The sequence below is a fragment of the Miscanthus floridulus genome, chromosome 4 (genome assembly GCF_019320115.1).
Source record: "Miscanthus floridulus cultivar M001 chromosome 4, ASM1932011v1, whole genome shotgun sequence".
NCBI classification, from domain to species: Eukaryota; Viridiplantae; Streptophyta; class Magnoliopsida; order Poales; family Poaceae; genus Miscanthus; species Miscanthus floridulus.
The window spans coordinates 16,594,472-16,617,487 of record NC_089583.1 but is presented as its reverse complement, the minus strand read 5'-3'; the positions used below and the strand labels follow the sequence as shown (position 1 = coordinate 16,617,487).

Here is a 23,016-nt window from a genome sequence, read left to right as displayed (position 1 = left end):
TAAGGGTATAGGGGTTAATACCCCCACAAAGTGTTGTATCTAAATGTTTTAAAAATAGATCAGGTGTTGCACATGAGATGTGCGTGGATATAAGTATACGAACTTCATTACCAGAGGGGTCATGCCGTTGTGGAGACTTATCCGTATGTTGAATGGGCAGCAAGAATTCCAGGAGGCTGCAGAACATCATCACGGCGTGACCCATAAGGTGTTTGTATGCTTTTGTTGAGGAGAACAAAGATCCCCAAATATAAGGGGGTGTTTGGTTGCCCCTCCTAAAATTTAGTTGTTGTTCCATCGGATGTTTGGACACATGCATAGAGTATTAAATATAGACTAATTATGAAATTAATTACATAGTTTACGACTAATTTGCAAGACGAATCTTTTGAGCCTAATTAGTCCATGATTTGACAATATTTGCTACAGTACATGTGCTAATGATGGATTAATTAGGCTTAAAAAATTCATCTCGTGGAGTACTGACGGATTATGTAATTTGTTTTTTTATTAGTATCCGAACACCTCATATAATATCCTCTCGACACACCTTCTAAATTTTAATAGCTGGATCCAAACAACCCCTAAATCCATTTGTCCAAATCGGCAGATATAGGAACCAGATTCAGTAGGTCAGCATTAGTAAGCAGGAGCAATTGATCATAAGCACTGTAGAGAGTGGTAAGTGAAAGAGCTCTGCCAACACAGGGTAGCTTTTCGCTTGTTGAACCGTGACCAACTTATGTTTGGCAAAAGAAAACAGCTCTGAGCTCTGGAAAAGAAAATTGACATATAGATCATACCAAAGGAGACCAGTTAGATTCGTTTTCACGATGCATGAACAATTGTCATGGTATTACTTTCCGTTCCATTACAACGCACGGATATATCACGTCCTGTCGGATCCCTCGATTTGGCGCCACAGAGCAGACGGGTCACGGTCCTCACGGACGTGCAGTGGCGGAGCTTGAGCCAAATATAGGGGTGGCCATTTCAGTGAGACTGACTCTGACAGGTACAGATTCTAGCGTGGTTGTTATTGGCTGCCTGGGCGTTGCCGCGTTGGGGCGCCGCCGCGCCAGCCGCCGGGGCCCGGTCAGTTGACCGCCGACGAGCAGTCAAGGAAGGCCGCCGCCGCATCGACAGCTCCGGTGCTCCGACATTCGGCTTTTGGCTCGTCGCCTCCGCCGTCTCGGTCACTCCGTGGATTATTTTGCTCGTGTTGACCGATGCCAGGGCCAGGTGCCCGGGTCTCAACTCCCAAGTGCAGGCTTGCATGTGACCCATCATCTGATGGGCTAAATTAGCTAGCGGACTTGCACATCCGCAGTATATATCCTTATTTTTTTTATGGGGCAAGGGGGGCGGAGCCCTCTATGGCCAATACGTGGCTCTGCATTTGCGGACGTGCAAATCTTTTATTATTTTCTGTGTTTGCTTCCTCCATTTGAATTGTTTGCCTGTCATTCACACGTGGATGACTTGTGAGAGAGAGAGTGAGGGATGCAAATCCTGATTATTTTTTTGACGATTGCTTCTTTCAAATTGAGTAGGAAACAAATTCATATGTTTTCCCCGCTTTGTATGAAATTATAAATTGAGTAGGAGATTTAAATTGATAACAAATTAAGAAGTCTTGCCATCTCATTTCAGTTTCTAGTGTAGTGTAACCTGGCTTTTAATTTTAACTGAAAACAAACCAAATCACACCATGCATGCATCTTTCAGCGCAAAAGTGAAGGTGTATTTTATTCATTCGTACTATTCGATTCAACCACACATTCCATACAAACAATCCTGTTGCATTCAGTCCGAATCCCGATTCCTGATAGGTAACTCATATAGGCCTAGCATTTTCATTGATTCATGCGGCAATCCTGATCGTGACTGGTTAGCGCTCGGACATCCGATCCGGGGCGCTGCCCGCTTAGTTAGCGAGCAAGCACCACAACGCGTCGGGTCTGCGAGCACGCGCCCCAGCGGGCCGGCGCTGCTAGTCGTTTCCCACGTACATCCCATGTGCAACATTCGATCAACTTTTGAAACATCCAGATACAACAATTGCAACATGCAAAGAAGACATGAAACACTTGAAACATGCGTCTAAAATACTTGAAAAAAACGTACGAAACACATGAAATCATTGCAAACATTCATATGAAACACTTGCAATAGACGTATGAAACACCTGAAACCACTTAAAAACACGCTTACAACATACATGTATATGCAACATTTGGATCTACTTTTACAACATCCAGATGAAAATACTTGCAATATACGTCTGATACAGATGAAATATTTGGAACATACACTTGAAACATACATGTTTAGCCATTGCAACATGTGCAACATCCCGATCTACATTTTCAACACCGATACGATACACTTGCAACATACATTTGAAACATATGTTTGTAACATGCGTTTTTTCGCGCCTTCTTCTTTCGTGCGACGCAGAGCAGAGCGGGGAACGGTCGGGTCCAGCCAGCCGACGGCAGAGGATGGTGGCGCAGCCTAGCAGCAGCCAGCTGCGCTTGTGCCAAGCCTGGGACCGGCCATCGACAGCCTTATCTCTAGCCCCCTTGCCTGGGCGCGGCGGACGATGGGGCACGGCATGGCGTGGCGGGGGATGGCGGCGGCAATGCGCCGGAGTGGGGCGTGGCACGGGATGAAGGCGCCGCGAGGGATGGCGGCAGCGACGGCGGCGCGATGGAGTAGGGCAGGCAGATGCAACCGTGAAGCCACGATGGCCGAAGCGAGTGGGGAATTTCTATCGTAGCGTGCTCATTAGAGAGTAGAGAGATCGGTAGAGCATAGAAGAGAGCAGGCCGGTTGTGTCTTGGGCCAGACCGCTGCACAGGCCCAGGAAACGTGGCGTCCGGATGAACGGACGCCCGGTCGCGAGCATTACCGATCCTGATTCAACAAAAATTCAGATTCCACCAAATTCAGTAGAAAATAACTTCATGTCACATGGATAAATGTGTCAATTTGTATTAAATTCCTTAGTTGCAATGCAAAAATACATATGTGTATGGCCACCCATCTGAATTTATACTAAACTCCTTAGTTGCAATGCATTCAAACTTTTTTTTGGAGCATGTGAACTTGTTGGCTACCAAAAAAAATATCTTGATAAAAGAACTCAGACTCATGAAAATATCACCTATTCTGGGAGCTCTCAAGTCTTAACTCTAAATGAATCGTGCCATCTGTTGATTCCCTTCAAAGATAGTCCTGGGGTATCCTACAAACAACAAGCAGTACTAATATGAACTAAAAACATCAGTTCATCATGCCATCGAGCTCGAGAAAGCACCTTACACATCCTTGTCATGCTAGCTCCTATTGTGTTTCAGAGTTGCTTCTACTCCTGTTCGTTTGGCTTATAAGCCGTACTTTTTCAGCCAACGAACAGTATTTTTCTCTCACAATAAATCAGCCAACAGTACTTTCAGTCATGGCTTATCAGCCAAGCTTACAGGGTAACTCATTATTCAAGAAGCAATCTGTTCTCCCAGTTGCCAGTTAACACCCACCCATTCATACAGGCCCAGCCCAACATATCTGTACGTTCATTATTAAATTAAATCATGTAAACAGGTACAGACCCAGCCCATCCTGCGCCTTATCAACATATCTGTCTATTTCTGGATCCAAACATGACAATAATCTTGGCAGCTAATCCATATTCATTGGGATTAGGGAACAACTAATATCTTTCTGAATCAAAGAGAAGCTAGGCTATTACACCATGTAGACTACAGTGGAGGAAACATCGCGGAATCAAAGACAGTACGAATCAGTAAAATATTAAACTGTTCTTCTTGAGTTCTAGAAAAATTATTTAAGAAAAGAAAACATTGAGTGCGAATAAATCGAAACACGCACCTCGGCGAGTTGGTCGGTTTCCGGCTTTCCGCGGCCTACTGCAGCATGGCGACGACGAAGCGTGGAGGCTGAGGAAGTATGTCTGGGTGCGGATCTGGAAGAGGAAGTCATGAGAGCTCGGGTTGCCACACCAGGGACACACGCAGAGCGGTGGAGGCAGCACTCGCCACGCTTGACAGAGGCCTCACCACATATTGGACATAGCCAAATTTGTGAATACTAATGGGACAGCTTTATCTCTCCAAATAGACAAGAGAAAACAAAGATTACATGTACATATCTGAAGCACTAATAACTGCTCTCCTTTTAAGAAACAAGCTCTCCGTTTTTGCCTAAAGTCTCCTATCACAAGCAGGTCAAGCTTTTTAGCTTATGTTAACTGATAGAACATTCTGATGCATGCAACGTTTGTAGCATGGCTACAGCTGAATAGAATACATTCATGATTCAGCTTCTGCACGTTTGTAACATGCCTATAGCTGAATAGAATACATTCATGATTCAGCTTCTACACGACGGGCAAAGCAAATGCAAGTAACCAACAGCAAGTAACCAACCTTACAGCTTAATGTGACAGAGCTCTCAGTTCAAACATTTCCGAGACATGGCCTCCCCTACTACATATGGCTAAATGCATTTTCCAGCATAAATAAATAAACATAAATAGTACCAAGGAAACACAAATTTAGTCAGTAATTGCTTGCTAGTAAGGCCGAGAAAAAAAAAAAGAAGCACATATAAAAGATGGAGACATCATTCTGGAAACACAAAGGGTAGCATTTCAAATTCATAACTTGGATGTATTGGACAGCTCAAACTAGTTCATGGCTTTCTGCATTAACTAAATAACTAGCATATGCAATGCTAACCTACATGCTGTCTTGTAAAAAGCTTTCTCGCATCATTACAAAATGGGTACATTAAAGCACCAGCAGAATAGATCACCTAATTATATAAGATTTATTTATCCAACTTTGCACCACCTACTACGTAGATTTACCCACACTGCTAGTTACCCATACTTGGAAGATCAGGCTCTTGCCGAACATTCAGAGAAGTATCCCACAAGCAACAACCTCAATCCTTGGTGGCAAGAACCAGTGACTCCATGAAACAGGGAACGTGCGGGGTAATAAACCGATACCCCTTTCCTAGAGTGCAGAGAGCACGCAGCTTCTTACTATCCATGTCATATGATACCAGTTTCTGGTTCCAGTGCTGAACAAGGATTATCGAATTGTGATCCGGATGAATGGCCACAATATCAAAGTCATTGATTGGGCATGTCAGTGATCCAAAGACCTGCGAAGAGCTCACATTGTGCTTCAGGATCCATTCGTGTGTAACATAGTCCTCAAGAACCCAAACTGACACCTGAGTGCAGTAGATACGGAAGCCTTGTGCTTGCAGATTCACACTGATGCAGTGCAGCTGGCCTTGGGATTGACCAATAAAAGTAGCATCCATGCACTCATGCTTATCATGCCAGCCGATGATCCTACATGTTTTTCCTTCCCCATCCACTGCAACTATCAGAGCCTCCTCTTTCTGAACGTGGTAGACAATAAAATGCAGCAGACCATTGACCAAAGCCCTGCCGAACGTGAATTTGATTATGGCTCTACCCCAAAGTCCCCATTCACCGCCCTTTTCACCTTGCTTCCACTTGCTTGACCTGTCACTCCATGCCCTGGTTTCAGACGAATAAGAGCGCACTGTTTCCACCTCCTCCATCGACCTATTCTCCCGGATCTGGACCAAGTTGAAGTGCGAGGAGGCAGCGGGGTCAAACATCAGAAAGGTGTGTGCATATCTTCCCCTATCAGTATCATCATAGCTCTTTTCCAGAGGAGGCGGCGGCGGATAAGAGCCGGAGCTGGCGGGCACAGCCACCAATTCCTCGGTCGCAGGGTTGCACACGATGTACCCGAACTTTTCCTCCCGGGTGCACCCAAAGAGTAGGAGCCCATTGCAGGAATCCAAGAGGACCATGCGCTTGACCCCAGGCAGCTTCGCCGTGAGGAAGGAGAAGGACGGGTCGACTGGAGGCACGCATTCTCCGCTTCCCAACAGGCTGGTGAAATAGCCGTAGCTGCAACGCCCGCCGGCGCCGCCGTGGAAGAAGCCTTCCAGGGTCTGGGGCAGCTTCTTGCGGTGGAGGGGGTCGGCGATGAGGTCGCGCCAGGGTTTGGACACGCACTTGGACCGGCGGACGTCCTTGACAGGCACGCGCGAGAGGATCTCCACCATCAGGTCGTCGTAGAGGCCCGCCACCGCCGTCCCCTTTGCGCAGTCCATGCCGCCGGGAGCGGGGAAGGCACGCGCCGCAAGCTGCGAGTTTTGCGGAGAATCAGGTGAGGTTAGGGGATGGATGCGCACGAGAGAAACAGGGACGGACAAATGCGGCGAATGGGGAACGTACCGGCTGCCGGAGAGGGTCCGCGTCGACGGCGGCCGTGCTAGACGGCGGGGGATTTGCTCAGATGGGGGAATTTCTAAACCCTCGCGGCTCGCCCCTCTCGTGTCTCGCCTTAGGACAGGAGTCGGAACTCGGAAGTGGGGGACTGTCGACGGGAGGTACTTGGGACTTGGGACTTGGGAGGAAGAAGACTAGGCGCATTTTTTCTAATAGACCAAGGATTAAGGTGCGTTTTGTAAATATGCCAACATCACAAATTGCAAAATTGAAATCGTGAAATCCTGTCCGTGTATGTCAGTTATATAGAACTATAGAAGGTGCGGGCATGGTTGCATTTCCTTACTAGATTTCAGACGTCCGATCCGGACGCTAGCCTCCCGCACGAAACAGAATAGAGATCGGAACTGCCCTTTCTCCGCTCCCCGTAAACGAACCTGCCCGCCCCAAACGCGTACGGAACCCACCCGCCCCCAACCTCTCCCCCCCTCCCCCCGCACGGAACGGATCGAATAGAACAGGTTTTCCATCCGCTCTCCAACCTTGCCCGCCCCCAACGCACTCCCATCAGAAAAATGATTGCAACATCAAACAAAGCGCAATGCGAGGTGAAAACAACATAACAAGTCTATTGCAACATCAGAACAAGAGCGACTGCAACAATACAACAAAGCCGCTGCAATACGAGATGTAACATCAGAAAAAATACTAATGCAACAAAGAAAAATTACTTGTTGCAACAGCAAACCAAAGCTACTACAACAACAGAAACAAAGCGCAATACGAGATGCAACATCAGAAAAAAAAAATACTAATGCAACAAAGAAAAATTACTTGTTGCAACAGCAAACCAAAGCTACTGCAACAACAGAAAACAAAAAGCGCAGTGCGAGATGCAACATCAGAAAAAAGACTAAATGCAACAAAGACAAAAATACTTGTTGCAACAGCGAAACAACACTACTGCAACAACAGAAACAAAAACGCAATACGAGATGCAACATCAGAAAAAAAGACTAATGCAATAAAAAAATATTGCTTGACGCAACAGCAAAACGACGCTACTGCAAAACAACAGAAACAAAAAGCTCAATCTGAGATGCAACAAAAAAAATATTGCTTGTTGCAATAGCAAAACAAGGCTACTACAACAGAGCTCGTCGTAACCCTAACCACCGCCGCGTCCCACAGATCCAGATCCAGAGGAGGAGTAGGAGGAGAAGGAGAAGGAGGAGAGCTCAAATCTAGATGTGGAGGAGGAGGGAGGAGAAGGAGGAGGGCTTAGATCTAGAGAAGGACCCACCTACCTCGTCGGAAACGTCGTCGTCGCCCTCCTCTCCGGTTGCATGGAGGTCGCGAAACGAGGGAGGGAGGGGCAGCTCGCCGGAAGCCGCTGCCGTCACCCTCCTCTCCGGTGGCATGGAGGTCACAGAAGGAGGGGGGAGGGAGGGAGGGACGGCTCGCTGGAAGCCACCACCGTCGCGGCATGGAGGTCGCGGAGGGAGGGAGAGGCGGCGGCGCGCGGGCAGAGTGAGAGAGTGGAGGAGCGGGGGAGGAGGAGAGGACGAGCAGAGCGAGAGAACTGGGGCGCGCGGACACGGGATAGGATGGAGAGGAAGTCGAGCGGGCGGATAAGGCGAGACACCGGTCGAGTTGCTATCTGATACGCGTTCGGAACGTCAGACGTTCGAGTGATAGTATTACCGATTTTAGAAAAGAAAACGAAACGAACGAACAATCATGCCTGCTCTCTTTTGTTCTTGAGCTTGAACATTCAACATCCGGCACTTGTATACACTAGTGTGCCCAGACCGGACTGTACAAGAACGAAAAGACAAAGGGCCGCTTTGAAACGGAGAAGAAACACCGGAAAAGTATAGGATTTCACGTCCCTTTAGAACACAAGAATTTTACATGAATTATATAAAAATGATAATAGAAATTTCACTGGAATTAGTTTGTTTTTTATAAGAAGAAGCAAGAACAGAAGAAAAATCATGTGTTTCAAAGGAGGCCTCAATTCCTGAGAATTTAGTTTGTGTAGCAGCCTTGGTTCATAGGAATACCCCCTTCTTACTAAATTAACCGTCATTTTTTGTTTTTCTACCATAACTTTGACTAGATTTATAGAAAATACGTGCAACATTTGTATCTCCAAATAAATTTATTATGAAACTAGATTTAACGATTTATCTAATGATATTAATTATGTCTCATAAATATTAATACCTTTTTATATAAAATTAATCAAAGTTATTTCTCGGAAAACAAGAATGACAATTATTTTAGGACGGAGAGAGTAGGTCACAGGAAGACTAAATGAAAATTCATTCCCCTCTGATTCCATTGGAAAATCACAGGGAAAAAAGAATCCACTCATACATCATAAAAATATTCTATGCACAAGGAACAAGGATAAGCAAGGAATGAATAGCTGCAGTTGATGTCTAATTAAGCATGTGCTCTCCATTGATACCTTATTAGGACAGGATACCTAGGTTGAATAAAGAAGTAACATGTATTTGTTCTTAAGATTTCTCTAGAATTATTTAGCTTTTTTTAATACCCATCCAAACGCATAATCCTACATAGTTCCTATGTTTTCAATTTTTTAGGTTTGTACATGCATTGCTACCCATATTTCTGTGTTTGTTTCTAGAGATTTCTATTCTTGTGCGTTTTCGTTCTTGTGTTCTAAAGGGGGCCTAAGGACACAGGAATGAATGAGCTACAATCTTAGCAACGGTAATTGGCTTAGGAGCACTTTAGTAGAGATGGCAACCAGGTTAAAATTTTCTTGTGATGTCATCTAGATCCAAATAATGTAAGAGACATTTTTATGTAACCTTCTCAAGTCTCATAAATAATCTACAAAAACTAGGTATCACCCTAAGCTATTGAAAGCCATCTAAGGCTATCCGCACTCGTCCACCTCTATTTTCATCTCTAAAAAGCAACATTCTATCCTAGTCATCAAGATTCTCTACTCTATACTCATTTCTTCCGCATCCGTGTTATCTCTATCACATACTCTATACCCACTATTCCATATTTTATTCCCCTCCCTCTCTCTTTCTCTCTCTCTCATTGCTACAGTAGCGCTACAGTGTTTTAGCGGCTGCTCTCTCGCGCGCGGTCTGTCGCGGTCTACTGTACAGCCGGTACGCTACCGGGCTTAGGCACGCGGTGCGCACGCTACCGGTAGCGTACCGGGAGCTTTAGTGCTGCCCGGTGCGGACAGCCTAAGGGCTTCCCCAACGCAACAAGGTGGCGTACTACCCCCAACATCCACCTAGGCGTCCAGACTCTATGTCACCAAGAGTGGTAGTCTCACAGTTGTTCATAGTCTCCCGCAGAAGAACCGACGATCCCGCATGACATAAAACACAAGCTGCTCCATGCCCTGCCAAATGCTTCTAACAAAAAGCATCTTTAGCACTGCACGTGTTGGGGATACACCTCCCTATGGTTTTCTTTGCATGCGTGGTCTGACAAATCTAGCTGGATCGTACATGCATTCCTACTACTCCACTTGTTTTCTTTGTGGAGTGATCGTGCGGTCACACCGGCAGCGGCTTCAGCCTTCTTTCTTTTCTTCTGGCGGCGAATTGAGCCCTTGTTTAGTTCATCAAAACTTCCAACTTTGGCACTATGCAAAAAAAAGATTTCCCGTCACATCAAACTTGTGGTACATGCATGGAGTACTAAATGTTGACGAAATCAAAAACTAATTGTACAGTTTGGTTGTACTTTGCGAGACGAACGTTTTGAGCCTAATTAGTCAATGATTGGACAATTATTACCAAATAAAAACGAAACGCTACAATGCGCTGCAGTGCCAACCGAATTCTGCCGGCGCCAACTCCAGGGTGAACTAAACGGGCCCTGAAATGAAATTGCCGAGTAGTAGCATGCTCCGGCCATTACAAATGCATGATGACTCAAGCCGCCCACGTGATGGATCATCGGCCGAAAAGAAGTGGCGCTAAGAAAGAAGACTGACGAACGACGTCTAGCCTGGTGCGGTTAGGACGTGGACACCACAACACGGTAACGCTGCCCTGTTATTCCACACCAGCCCCACATCGATTTAGCACCTTGTCGCAAAAAGTTCCTTTTGGGATAAATAAACAAATAAAGGAAGTAGTAATAAAGAACATAAGTGCGCGGTAGGTAGTATGTATCGTCTTCACAACTGTCCGGTCAGTCAATTATATTGTTGATTGATGATTTGATCCCATGTTGTCGGTTCCACGCATGCGTCGTCACTCGTCAATTATATTGTTTCTTTTGGCATTGCCCTTTCCATTTCCTTTTGATACATCCTTAGAAAATTCATGTTCACTGTCTTTAAAAATTATTAACCAAACAAACTAAGTGCTAGGAATTTAGACATTTTCATGTTTAATTTAATCTAGAAACATAGGAGTAAATTCGTGATAATAAATATGTGCACGTGTGAACTACTAGTGGCAACTATGATGAACATACCGATCATGTTTAAGAGCAAAAAAAAAACCTTACTGAACATAGAGACCGTAAGATTAGAAGTATACCCAGTGGAGAGACCCATGCTCAAGGCACCGGCGGCTCCACGCGCACTAGTCAACATAGTGTGTTGCTCGATGTTGCGGATCACCGTCGATCACAGTTCATAGAAATAGTTGGTATATGTTTTTCTACTACCGGTAAATCCATAAAGAGTTCACGAAGCCACTCGGCCTCAACGCTGACGGTGTCTAATGTTGTGAGTTCTGCTTCCATGGTTGACCTCGTTAAGATGGTCTGCTTGCAATATTTCCACGAAACAGCGCCATCTCCAAGCAGAAACACATATCCATTTGTGGCGTGAACCTCATCAGCATCACATATCTAGTTTGCATCACAATAATCCTCAAGTATCTATGGGTACCTAGTATAGTGAATGCCATAGCTAACAGTACCTTTCAGGTAGCGCATTACTCTCTCAAGAACACACCAGTGATTATTTCCTGGATTTGACACAAACCAACTTAGTTTGCTCACAGCAAATGAGATATCAGGCCTCGTAGCGCTAGCTAGATACATAGGCAAACCAATGATTTAGGAGTATTTCAATTGATCCCTTGCTATTCTCCGATTTTTTCTCAATAGCACACTAGGGTCATAAGACGTAGGAGCAGACTGACAGTCACTAAACCCAAAGTGACTTAAAACCTTTTACATATAGTGGGATTATAGAAGTGTAACCCTACCTTGCATTCTCTTAACAGCTTGATATTAAGAATAACATCAACCTCTCCCAAACATTCTATCTCAATATTATTAGATAAAAATTCTTTAACCCTCTTGATCACATCAATGCTGGTTCCAAAGATCAGTATATCGTCAATGTACAAACACAAGATCATACCTTCGCCCCCACTATACCGATAGTACACACATTTATTAGCTTCGTTCACAACAAAGCCGACAGATGTCAAAGTTCTGTCGAACTTCTCATGCCATTGCTTAGGAGCTTGCTTCTGGCCATATAAGGACTTCAATAATTTACACACCATGCCTCCTTAACCATTTGGTACCAATCTATTTGGCTGATCCATATAGATCTCCTCTAACTCTCCATTTAGGAAAGCTGTCTTGACGTCCATCTGATGAACGAGAAGACCATGTGAGGCTGCCAGAGAAAGTAACACTCAAATTGTAGTCAATTGAGCAATAGGTGAATAAGTATCGAAGAAATCTTCTCCTTCTTTCTGGGTATAACCCTTGGCCACAAGTCTTATCTTGTACCTCTCAATTATACCATTAGGTCTAAGCTTTTTTCTTGAACACCCATTTACATCCTAGAGGTTTACACCCATAAGGACGTTCAACAACTTCCCAAGTTCCATTAGACATAATAGAGTCCATCTCACTTCGTACTGCTTCCTTCCAAAGGTCATCATCAGGAGAGAAATATACCTCTTCAATGGTTCTTGGTGTGTCATCCATAAGGTACACAATGTAATCATCGCCAAAAGACTTTGCAGTCCTTTTTCTCGTACTCTTTCGAGTGACTACAATGTCATCCTCCTCAGGATTTTGCACAGGGGGTTTCTTAAAATGTTCTATCGGAATAAATTGCTCATGGGGTATTATAGATTCATGACTAGATGTGCTAGGTGTATTTTTCATAGGAAATTCATATTCAAAAAATGTAGCATCTCTGGACTCCATTATAGTACCAACAAGCATGTCGGGTACTCCAGAATTTATTATTAAGAACCTATATCCAACGTCGTGAATAACATAACCAAGGAATACACAATCAACAGTTTTAGGCCCAAGTTTACGCTTCTTGTTAATTGGCACATTCACCTTGGCCAAACAACCCCAAGTGTGCAAATAAGAGAGATTTAATATTTTCTTCTCCTATTCCTCGAATGGTGTGATTTCTTTATTCTTTATAGGAACTCTATTCAGGACATGTCACACTGTTAGAATAGCCTCATTCCACCGTTCCTTAGATAGTCCTGCTATCTCTAACATGGCGTTAACCAACTCAGTTAGAGTGCAGTTCTTTCTTTCGGCAATCCCATTAGATTGTGGTAAGTATGACGGTGTCCTCTTATGAATAATTCCATGTTTTATGCAGAATTCAGAAAACTCACTTGAAAAATATTCTCCACTATGATTAGACCTTAACCGTTTAATTTTTCTCTCAAGTTGATTTTCTACTTTAGTTTTATAGGTCTTAAAATAATGCAATGCTTCATCTTTTGATTTTAGCAAGTACACATAGTAAAGTCTAGTACAATCATCTATAAATGTCATGAAGTATCTTTTGCCACCTTTAGTCAATTTGTCATTCATCTCACATAGATTGGAATGAACTAGTTCTAATGATGCCAAATTCCTCGCCTCCGCAGCCTTGTGAGGCTTGCGAGGTTGGTTAGATTACACACACATGACACTTAGAACATTTGACTAAATTAAATTTTGGGATTAAATTTAGATTTGCTAGCCGCAATAGACAACCAAAATTAACGTGACAAAGTCGTAAATGCCAAATATTTGACTCATCAGGGATAATAGCATTGTTCACAACCTTATTACAACCATCATCATGCAAAGATAAGCAGAACAAGCCTCCACAATCATAACGTTTACCAATAAATGTTTCATACTTTGATAGTACACATTTATTAGCCTCGAAGACAATTTTATAACCATCTCGACATAATTGAGAGCCGCTAACTAGATTCCTTTTTATGGAGGGAACATGTTGCACGTTCTTCAACAGCATCATCTTTCCCGAAGTGAACTTCAGAATAACTATACCAACACCAAGAACACGCACATGAGACTCGTTCCCCATCAGCAAGGCTCCAGCCCTACCGACATTATAAGAAGAAAACAAAGAAGCATCAGCACACACATTTATGTTAGCCCCAGTGTCCATCCACCACTCAGATGAATGACAAACTGAAAGAACAGTAGGTAAAAATGACCATACCCAGATATTTCTTCTTCAGCCTCGCTAACAACCGTGTTTGCTGATTTCTTCTTTTGCTTAAATTTGCGATCTAAACATGCACTTTCTTTGTTCTTTTTCTTCTTAAAGTGGTTGTTTGCTTAGGCTTCGAGTTGTTTTCTTGCTTGTCCTTCTTTTTCTTATTACAAAATGCATTGTTGTTTTTCATCTGTACCATGCAGAAGCAACTTCTTTTCCACGTGTGTCTTTTGCTCTCGTCCTCTCCTCAATATCAAGAGACCCAATCAGCTCAGTCACGTTAAACTGCTGTCTCTTGTCATTTAGAGAGGTAACAAAATCCCTCCAAGAAGGTGACAACTTAGCGATAAATACCGCGGCCATAAATTTATTGGGCAACACACATGGAAACTGCTCGAGTTCCTTAGCTAGTACTTGTATCTCATGAGTGTGTTCCACTTTTGAATGGTTATCAACTATTTTATAGTCACACAACTGCTCCATGATGTATAGCTCACTACCAACATCTGAAACACCGAACTGAGCATCAAGTACATACCATAATTGTTTGCCTGTCGTGCATATGATGTAATTGTCCTCGTATTTGCTATGAAGAGAGCTAATCACGACGTCTTGAATCAGGTTATCGGCAGCCACGAACCTTTGCTCCTCCTTAGGAGTAAACTGTTCGGACTTCTCCTATGGGACGTAATAACAATTTATAGCAGTTAACCACAGGACCATCTTAGCACGCCATCTCTTATAGTTCGTGCCATCGAAATCATCCAGCTTCAATGCAGCGGCAAAACCACTAACAGAAAATTACCTATTATTAGGTTTTTGTATTGTTAGGAATTTAGGCATTTTCATGTTCAATTTAATCTAGAAAAATAGTAGTAAATTCGTGACAACAAATATGTACACGTGTGAACTACTAGTGGCAACTATGATGAACATATTGATCATGTTTAAGAGCACAAAAACTTTATTGAACATAGAGACAATAAGATTAGAAGTATACCTAGCGGAGGGACCCATGCTCAAGGCACTAGCGGCTCCATGTGCATTAGTCGATATAGTGCGTTGCTCGATGTCGTGGATCAACGATGTTAGCAGTGCAGTCCCTCGAACGTCCACCAAGAAGAATGCGATCCGAGGAGGAAGGAGACAACACTCACAAGGAAGACGAAGACGACCCGAGGAAGTTAGCGAGCAGTCGCGGAGACGCTCCCCAAAAATCTGATCGCCCGCACACCCGAGCATGTGTCGCAGATGCTGACGACGGTTTCAGAGTCCTGCTCTCCCAACTCTCTGTGCGTAGAGGATTGGGACGGAGATACTCGAGAGCAACTCAACAGAATAACAATGGCGCTGGATGTTGTGTCTCTCTCGCTTAGCTGAAGGTGAACACACCATTCTTATAGTCGTGGAAGGTGGAAGGTGAAGTGTAGAGGATGAACCTGGACGTCATGAAGCATCATGAAGCGTCCATCAATTATTAGTAACCTCTGCCATAAACATGGGGTTACTAGTATCTACAACCATAACCATGGGAGGTACTAATAACCGCAGCCATAAATATGATTGTTACAAGTTCCCCAGTCAACTAGTTTTAGTCCACCATTTTATTGCACCTCGCATCTAATATGGCCTTAGAATTTATTCGATTCAATTATTAAATAAAATATGGGTTAAATCTAACACTAAGTACTTATCCAAGTATTCTATAACAATAAATAAATAAATAAACAGGTTAACTCTGGATTCACTTGCAGACTGCGCGTTGGTCTTGCCTGGGCCTAGTTTGGTTGCCAAAATTTTTGGCAAAACGATACTGTAGTGTTTTCGTTGTTATTTGGCAATTAGTGTCCAATTATAGTCTAATTAGGCTTAAAAGATTCGTCTCGTAGATTTCGTCTAAACTGTGTAATTAGTTTTATTTTTTATTTATATTTAATGTGTCATGCATGCGTCCAAAGATTTGATGTGACGGAGAATCTTGAAAAATTTGGCATTCTGGGAGGGAACTAAACAGGGAGTCGTGTAGCCAACTCTTCTGATGTTGATCAGTCAGTCTCGGAGATCGGTGTTGCTGCTTTTCTGATCTTGAGCAGAGTATCGGAGACTCGGCGACGCCAGGACTGGGGGGCTCGCGCTCGCGGAGTCACGGTGATCTGGCCGCGGACGTGAAATCGTGAATGGTTGGCATTGGCGTGCTGCTGGGCTGCTGGCCGCAGGTCGAAAGCCACGGCAAAGGCTAAAGGGCCCGTACGGTCATATATAGTAGCGGCCCAAAAGCGCAGGTAGCAGCCCAGATGCAAAGGTCCAGGGAAAAGATTCGCTGCTTTTCTCCTTCCTCTAAAACGCCGGCTGAGACTTCATTGCAGCGAAAGTGCATTTTCTTTGATATCTTTGTGGTAGAGAGTGATTTGGAAGTGGAAATCACTGGAAATTCAAGGTGTGGCAAGTGTCATGCCTCGCCATACAGAGAGCTTCGTCCCTAATTAACGATACCACGCAGATGCTGAGTCTTGTCCGCGGTGGAAGCCACGGTGACCTTTACTGTCACGTGTGTCAATAACAAAGTGACCATGACTCAACCAAAAAGGAAGCACAAAGTCAAAAAGAGCCAGGCTAGCTCGGCTCATATACCAAGTCATGCTAGACCTCAAGGGGTGAGGCTTGTAGTGTCAGGTCTAGGGTTTTTTTTTCATATATAGGTAGATGCACTAAGATTTTATATGCAATTGGAGTTGGTAAACAACCGTATAATGTGCTCACAATTCTGTATATGTGCAAAATACATCAACAACAGACAGTGTTTTGAATAGCATGCTATCACTCTGTTATGTTATAGGACAATGTTTACAAGAATGACAATGTTATAGGATATGAAAAGAATGAAATTTAGATGGATTTTGATTGATTCAAATGAGAGAGCTTGAATTCATACAAATATACATAAATATATGTAATTGATAGGGGCTGGTATAGAATAAAGCTAAGGGGTCGTTTGGATCTTTTCATTTGGAGGAATTGAAATCTACTCCCTCCATACCAATTTATAAGACGTTCCGACCACTTTAGCATAGATTAAGGTAAGGTACAAATTGTCACTTCTACCCCTCTACCACCAAATTAAGTACACGCAACTTGTGTGCCTCGGAGAATTTCAAATGCTACACGCAACTCTGACGTAACAGAGAGCACCGAGAAATTCAAATTTCTCCTGAGAACATGAACCATCCCGCCTCTTGTCGCCGGCACCAGGGAGCCCGCTGCGCAGGGGGGGGGGGCTCCACTGCTTGATGCCTGGCCACCCGCCCATGATTTCCTCCATGAGCTCAACTCCCCCGCTACCGCTGGCCACCCGCCTTCACTGGATTTGTTCCGGAAGCAAAGGTCCCCAAGTCTAATCAACAGGTGCCCGAGCACCCGTCCTTGCATGCCCATGTCTGGCCAGCCAGTTGCCCTCCTCCCTCTAGCTTTCTTCATGAAGCCAACTCATTGGATGCTCATCTGCATAAACAGGTGTGAAATTGGGTGTTTGGATCAACAATTCACCTCCATGGCAGCGAGTATTCTTCCTGACCTCAATTGTACACCTCCAGAATACTTAGATGGAGGGATCATACCTAAAGAAGGTGAGGCTGCTGCCCACTAGATGTTGATGCTCTAGCTCAAGATGAAGGTGATGACTCTGATGCTACAGGTATAGGTTCTGCATTTGCCTCTTCCTCACTACTCTTTTGATAGACTTGGATCCACCCGCACAAACCATTTCTGTCAATAATGTGATAAAAGATCAAGAGCGGAGCTACATCTTTCTGACAGCTTATACAACTCAAATGCATTGCGTCCAGTTACTTGATGAGCTGATATATTCAGAGATGCTCCAATTCCTAGTTCATTGATTAGCTAATCAAATTGCACAATTCAGTGTATCTGTTAACAACATGTATTTCCCATTACTAGTTCTATGCTTGCAAAAAGAAGACATTGGCACTATGCTCGTCCGGCTACAGCCTTGATTCCACTGTAAGCATATCAAGGAAGTACTGCAGTGCCCAATGGGCAAAGACCGGCAGAGCAGAATGGCAATATAACAGAGGACATGGGGTTTCCTGATGCAAAAGAATGACGGAGAAAGCAGAATACCGCCAACAAGACCCAAGACTAGTAAGATGGGATAACTGACATAAACGAAAAGTCTTGTAGAATAATCTTATCCACTTCTGAAAGGACTATGAGAGCATATGCAGACTTTTGTAACAACATCGACATGCACTCGAATTTTTTCAATGATGGTATAAGCAGCTTCAAACACACATTAATCGTTCACTCACCACATAGCCATATGGAGTCCACTATATTACATCCCACTTTATTGTTATGTTCCCATTCGGATCGAGTGGATCGTATGCATCTGCAGATTACCCCAGGAAAGTTTCATGAAACATGGTACTACTAGCTCCAAATTGGAGATGTTATGGTAGCACATGTGTGCAGGAAATCATGATAGAACCATAATGATAACAAAAACACAACAAATTACAGCCAGAAGAGCTTTCAGCATGGGAACCAACTACCAAGAGGGTTGCAACTAGCCATAAACAACAGGAGGTCTTGGTCAGGGTTATAATTCGGATTACATTAAAAAAAGGGTTATATTTCTATTTCAGGCAAAACATAACTACAAGTGTTGGAAATTGATAGTTTGAAACATAGGAGTAACATATTTGTAGCAAACTGAACTGAAAGAACTGTATAATCATTTACATTAAAAATAATTCAGATTACATTAAAAATAACTTGAGTTCATGCTAGTAACTTGAGTAAGTTTCATTTACATATCCCCAGCGCATAACATGTGATGTTGATCCATGAGATACACCCCCACAAACCATTTCTTTCAACATAACATGTGATAAACTACACCTGCCAAGCTTGAATGCATTTATTATGCACAATAAGGTACTCATGCAGGGCATGTAACCAAGAAATTTATGAAATCCATTTTCTTGTGATTTTATACAACATTATGCTGTCCATTTTTCTTGTGCTTTTATGAAAAAATAGCTCTGCCAATCCAAATTTTTGTAAATGAAAATTGTAGTAAGTGGCTTATCTATAAGTGACTTCTGAACAGCATGTTGCCATGTTGCTTGTTTCAATCTTTTTAGTTGTTCAAACCTTGAATAAAAAACATGTTAATGTGAATCAACCTAATTCTCTTCTCTTATTATTGCACTTGCAGGTGTTGAACCACAAATGAGGTTAAGGAGATGGTTAACTGATGCTCAAAGATATGCTGTGTATGCAGCTTTACATGGCAAAAGCAGAAATGGAAAACTACCAAAGAATGCAACAAAGGAGGTTGCTGAGTTCTTTTAGGCACGTATTCGAGTTGATCAAAGGATCTGGAAGTGTGCAAGGGAGCAGATTGTGCTAGGACAAGAGGTTGATGTTTCTAACAAAAGAACAAGCCAAGTGGGTCGCAAGAAAGTTCAACTTGATGTCTCTCAAATGGCCATAATTCCACTAAATAGAAGATCCACCTTAAAGTCACTAGCCAAATCCTTAGACATTAGTATTTCAACATTGCACAGGAAGTTCAAGCTGGGTGAGATAAGACGCCACTCCAGTACATTAAAGCCACACTTGAGAGAGAGCAACAAAAGGGATAGACTGTAGTTCTGCATTTCAATGTTGGATCAGGAAACTCTAGGGGATGCAGAACCTAAATTCATTGATATGCAGAATATAGTGCATATTGATGAGAAATAGTATTTTATGATAAAAAACCAGAAAAAATCCTACCTGACGCCTGAAGAAGATGACCCTGAACGCACTATTTAGAACAAGAACAACATTGGTAAAGTCATGTTCCTGACTGCTATAGGTAGGCCAAAATATGATGAGGAAGGAAATTTGACATTTTCTGGAAAGCTCGGAGTATGGCCATTTGTGAAAAAGGCGCCTGCGGCAAGGAGCTAGAACAGAGAAAGAGAGACCTTAGAAACTAAATCTATCATAGTCAACAGGGAGGTGATGAGGCAATATTTGCTTAAAAAGGTTATCCCAGCCATCAAAGATAAGTGGCCACAAGAAGACGCACACAAGACTATTTTCATTCAACAATACAACGCTAGAACCCATGTTCATTCAAATGACCCAGCTTTTCTTGAAACTGTGGCGGCTACTGGTCTAGACATTAAACTAATGCAACAGCTAGCAAACTTCCCAGACATGAATGTTTTGGATCTTGGTTTCTTCAACTCTATACAGTCCTTAACCGACTGTGGAAATCCAGAAGCTATTGAAGATCTAATTCATAATGTGGAGCAAGAATTTGAAGAATATAATGAGGCAATTCTGAATAGAGTATTCCTAAGTCTATAGTTGTCCATGAAAGAGGTCATGAAAATTAGAGGAGGAAATGGGTACAAACTCCCACATATGAATAAGCAACGCCTAGAAAGAGAAGGAAGGCTACCTCATCGGTTGTCATGCGAGAATGGTCTTTATGCTATCGCGCTAGCCCATCTAGCACAATTCGGTTGAGTATCTTAGTGTGTTGCTATAGGAGATTTTGTAAAGATTATGCTAGCACATTTTCAGAGATTATTTTTTATTTATAGAGAGGAACAAAATATTGATTCAGAATCTATGTATGAGTGGAAATACTTATCTGCAATGCTACTCCAAGGTGGCCTCATTCTCTCACTAGTCTCATATTAGCCTACACATGCAAGAAAGCAACATTCCACCATTATTTTTCAGTCATCTATAGTTTTTCAGCTCAGTTTTTAGTCATCGATAGTTTCTCAGCTCAGAGTTAATTCCTGAGTTTTTTTCTTACTTTTTCTGCTCTTGTGGATATCACAAGCTCATTTTCCCAACATGAAGTCATCAATGAAGTCTACAGGTGAGAATTATAAAAATCAAAAGCCTACTTACAAATATACATACATATGACTAGTTCCACTGAGATTCAATACAGAAAATAACATGGGGCTGCACATTGAGAATCATTGTTTTGCTGTCAAGATACAAACTCTGGACTGCTACAGAGTATCATAACTTTACTTAATGTAGACCGGTATCAAGCACCAAGGACTATCGACAGTCGTAAGCTATAGAAAGCACCAAGGATCACCTCTAATTTTTTATGTCATTTTGTTGCCTACTTTGTCATTTTGAGGATGGATAAGGCATGAATCATTTTATTACATGTTCGGTGTTTCTCTCTAGTAGTCTTGGTATTATTCAGACTTTTCTGTGTTGAATTAGAAAATTCAGATGTGCAATTCTAGCAGTGCAAATGATCAATCAGTAACATGCTCAATCAGAAACAGTAAGGAACAGATTAACTAGGGAAGAATTCGTACGTACTCCTTCGTTGATGGCCTTGACACCTTTGTGGCAGGGAGCACATATGGCGTTCCTCGGAAGCCTGTACACGGACACCATATCCTATCCATATTCATACGTATAGGGAGCATAAAGGATCGCCTTTGCAGCGTGCCCTGGACCGGAGAGGCAGAGCATTGAAATCAGATAAAAAACATGTGTTTTAGAGATGGTTTCTTCATCTCCATATCCTGTCTAGGCGGTAGACTGGTAGTGCGAGGGCAAAGCTACCTACTGACATGCTTATGAAAGAACATGAATTTGCAGTCAACACAATGTGAACAAACATGCAACACTAAGCAGCTGCAGTGTGACCCAAAGATACTGACCGACAGATGACACTAACCGACAGAAGCTCACCAAACAAATAACATGAAGGAAAAAATCATCGATTTTCAATATGCATGAAGGGTGAGCAAAACAAAACAATCACTCTGATAAAGCAAGTACTCTTGCTTAACAACAAAATTATGGATCATCAGTAGTCACAACTTGTGATTACAGGTTCAACCGTAGCTATCCAAGTCAAGGGAACACAGTGAAAAAAATTCAGGACAAATCGCCATGGATGGGTAAAGAAATCAGAGGGAAAATCATAAACTTGCCAAGTCCTAAAAACCAAACCAATTAGAGAACAAGTAAGAAGGTATTCAGAGTCCCAATCAAACAAATTAGAATAAAAGAGAGATTTTTCCTTACCTCTTCACCCTCTTCTTCTTGGATCCAGAGGCTTCGTGAGGTGTTGTGGCAGCTTGAATGGGCTGTTGCGTCTGGGGACCGAGCAGACAGTTCCTGGCACCAATGGCGGGTTCGTCAAGGGTGTCGTCGTGTGGAACGCTGAGGGCGAGGCGGTGCGAGTCCCGGCTCCTGGGCGAGCGCGGTGAAGGGCTTGAGGTCGAGCAGTGACGTCGGGCTGTGCGCCGCCGTCGATGAGTCTAGGATCCGGCGCACCGCACCTGGCCGCCCTGAGCCAGACCAGCAGCATGGGCAAGGCGAAGATTCGTGGGCTCCCTACGCCAGCCCCAGCCCCTGGGGAACACGCGAGTGGAATGAGATCACCGCAGTGGATCCGGCCCCTCCTCCACTAGCAGCGACGCCAAACATGCCACGTTCAAAGCTAGGCCCGGATTCACCTTGTAGACCTCAACGCCACCGCCGCCTCCACTAATGGTGCCTCCTCAGCCAGATCCAGCTCGTTGTCCTACTGCTCCTCCTCGGTCGGTGTGACCAGTGCGAGTCTTGTTGGGGAAACAGCAGGAAATAATGCACTCAACGAAGTCCAGTTGGGAAGGTGCAGCGATGCGCTCGGAAGAGCATGGAGCGCCGGCGATTTGGGGAAGCATAGGAGGACGACTCGGTAGAGAGAGGGCGGAGGGAGCGTGGATAGGAACGGAGGGTACGAGGGCATTTAGGAAAAGATGAAAGCAGGATGAACGTCGGACGCGAGGACGTCTTATAATTTGGTAATTCACTTCGGACCCAGAACGTCTTATAAATTGGTATGGAGGGAGTATTTGATAAATTAGGCTATTTGGTTTGGAATTTGACATCCCATCACTTTTCAAAGTTCGTATATAAGTCTATCTCAAATTCATAGTGTGAGAGATGAAAATTAATTCTATAGGTTATCATTCTATGTTTATAATTTGCAACTTATATCACGCTCTTCAACTTGCTCTCCTACGATAGAAATACAACATATAAGTATATTTCTCGTATATCCAACAATAATATATAAATATAATCCACATGAAACCATATTAGCTTAATTAGTATGTGTCTACCAGGCCTAAGATTAAACCAATAGTGAAAGGATTTTATAGTAACAAATATATGAGCT

At 43.3% G+C, this 23,016-nt stretch overlaps 1 protein-coding gene across 1 annotated transcript; it reads right to left on the bottom strand.

Moving 5' to 3' along the window:
- Positions 1-4,678: 4,678 nt before the first annotated feature.
- On the bottom strand, positions 4,679-6,456 carry LOC136551035 (putative F-box protein At5g42430). The gene is made up of 2 exons (XM_066542630.1): positions 6,317-6,456; positions 4,679-6,225 (listed from the first exon to the last, which is right to left on the bottom strand). The coding sequence occupies exon 2, from the start codon at positions 6,190-6,192 to the stop codon at positions 4,972-4,974; it is 1,221 nt and encodes a 406-aa protein (XP_066398727.1). The 5' UTR covers positions 6,193-6,225; positions 6,317-6,456; the 3' UTR covers positions 4,679-4,971.
- Between the last annotated feature and the right edge of the window lie 16,560 nt (positions 6,457-23,016).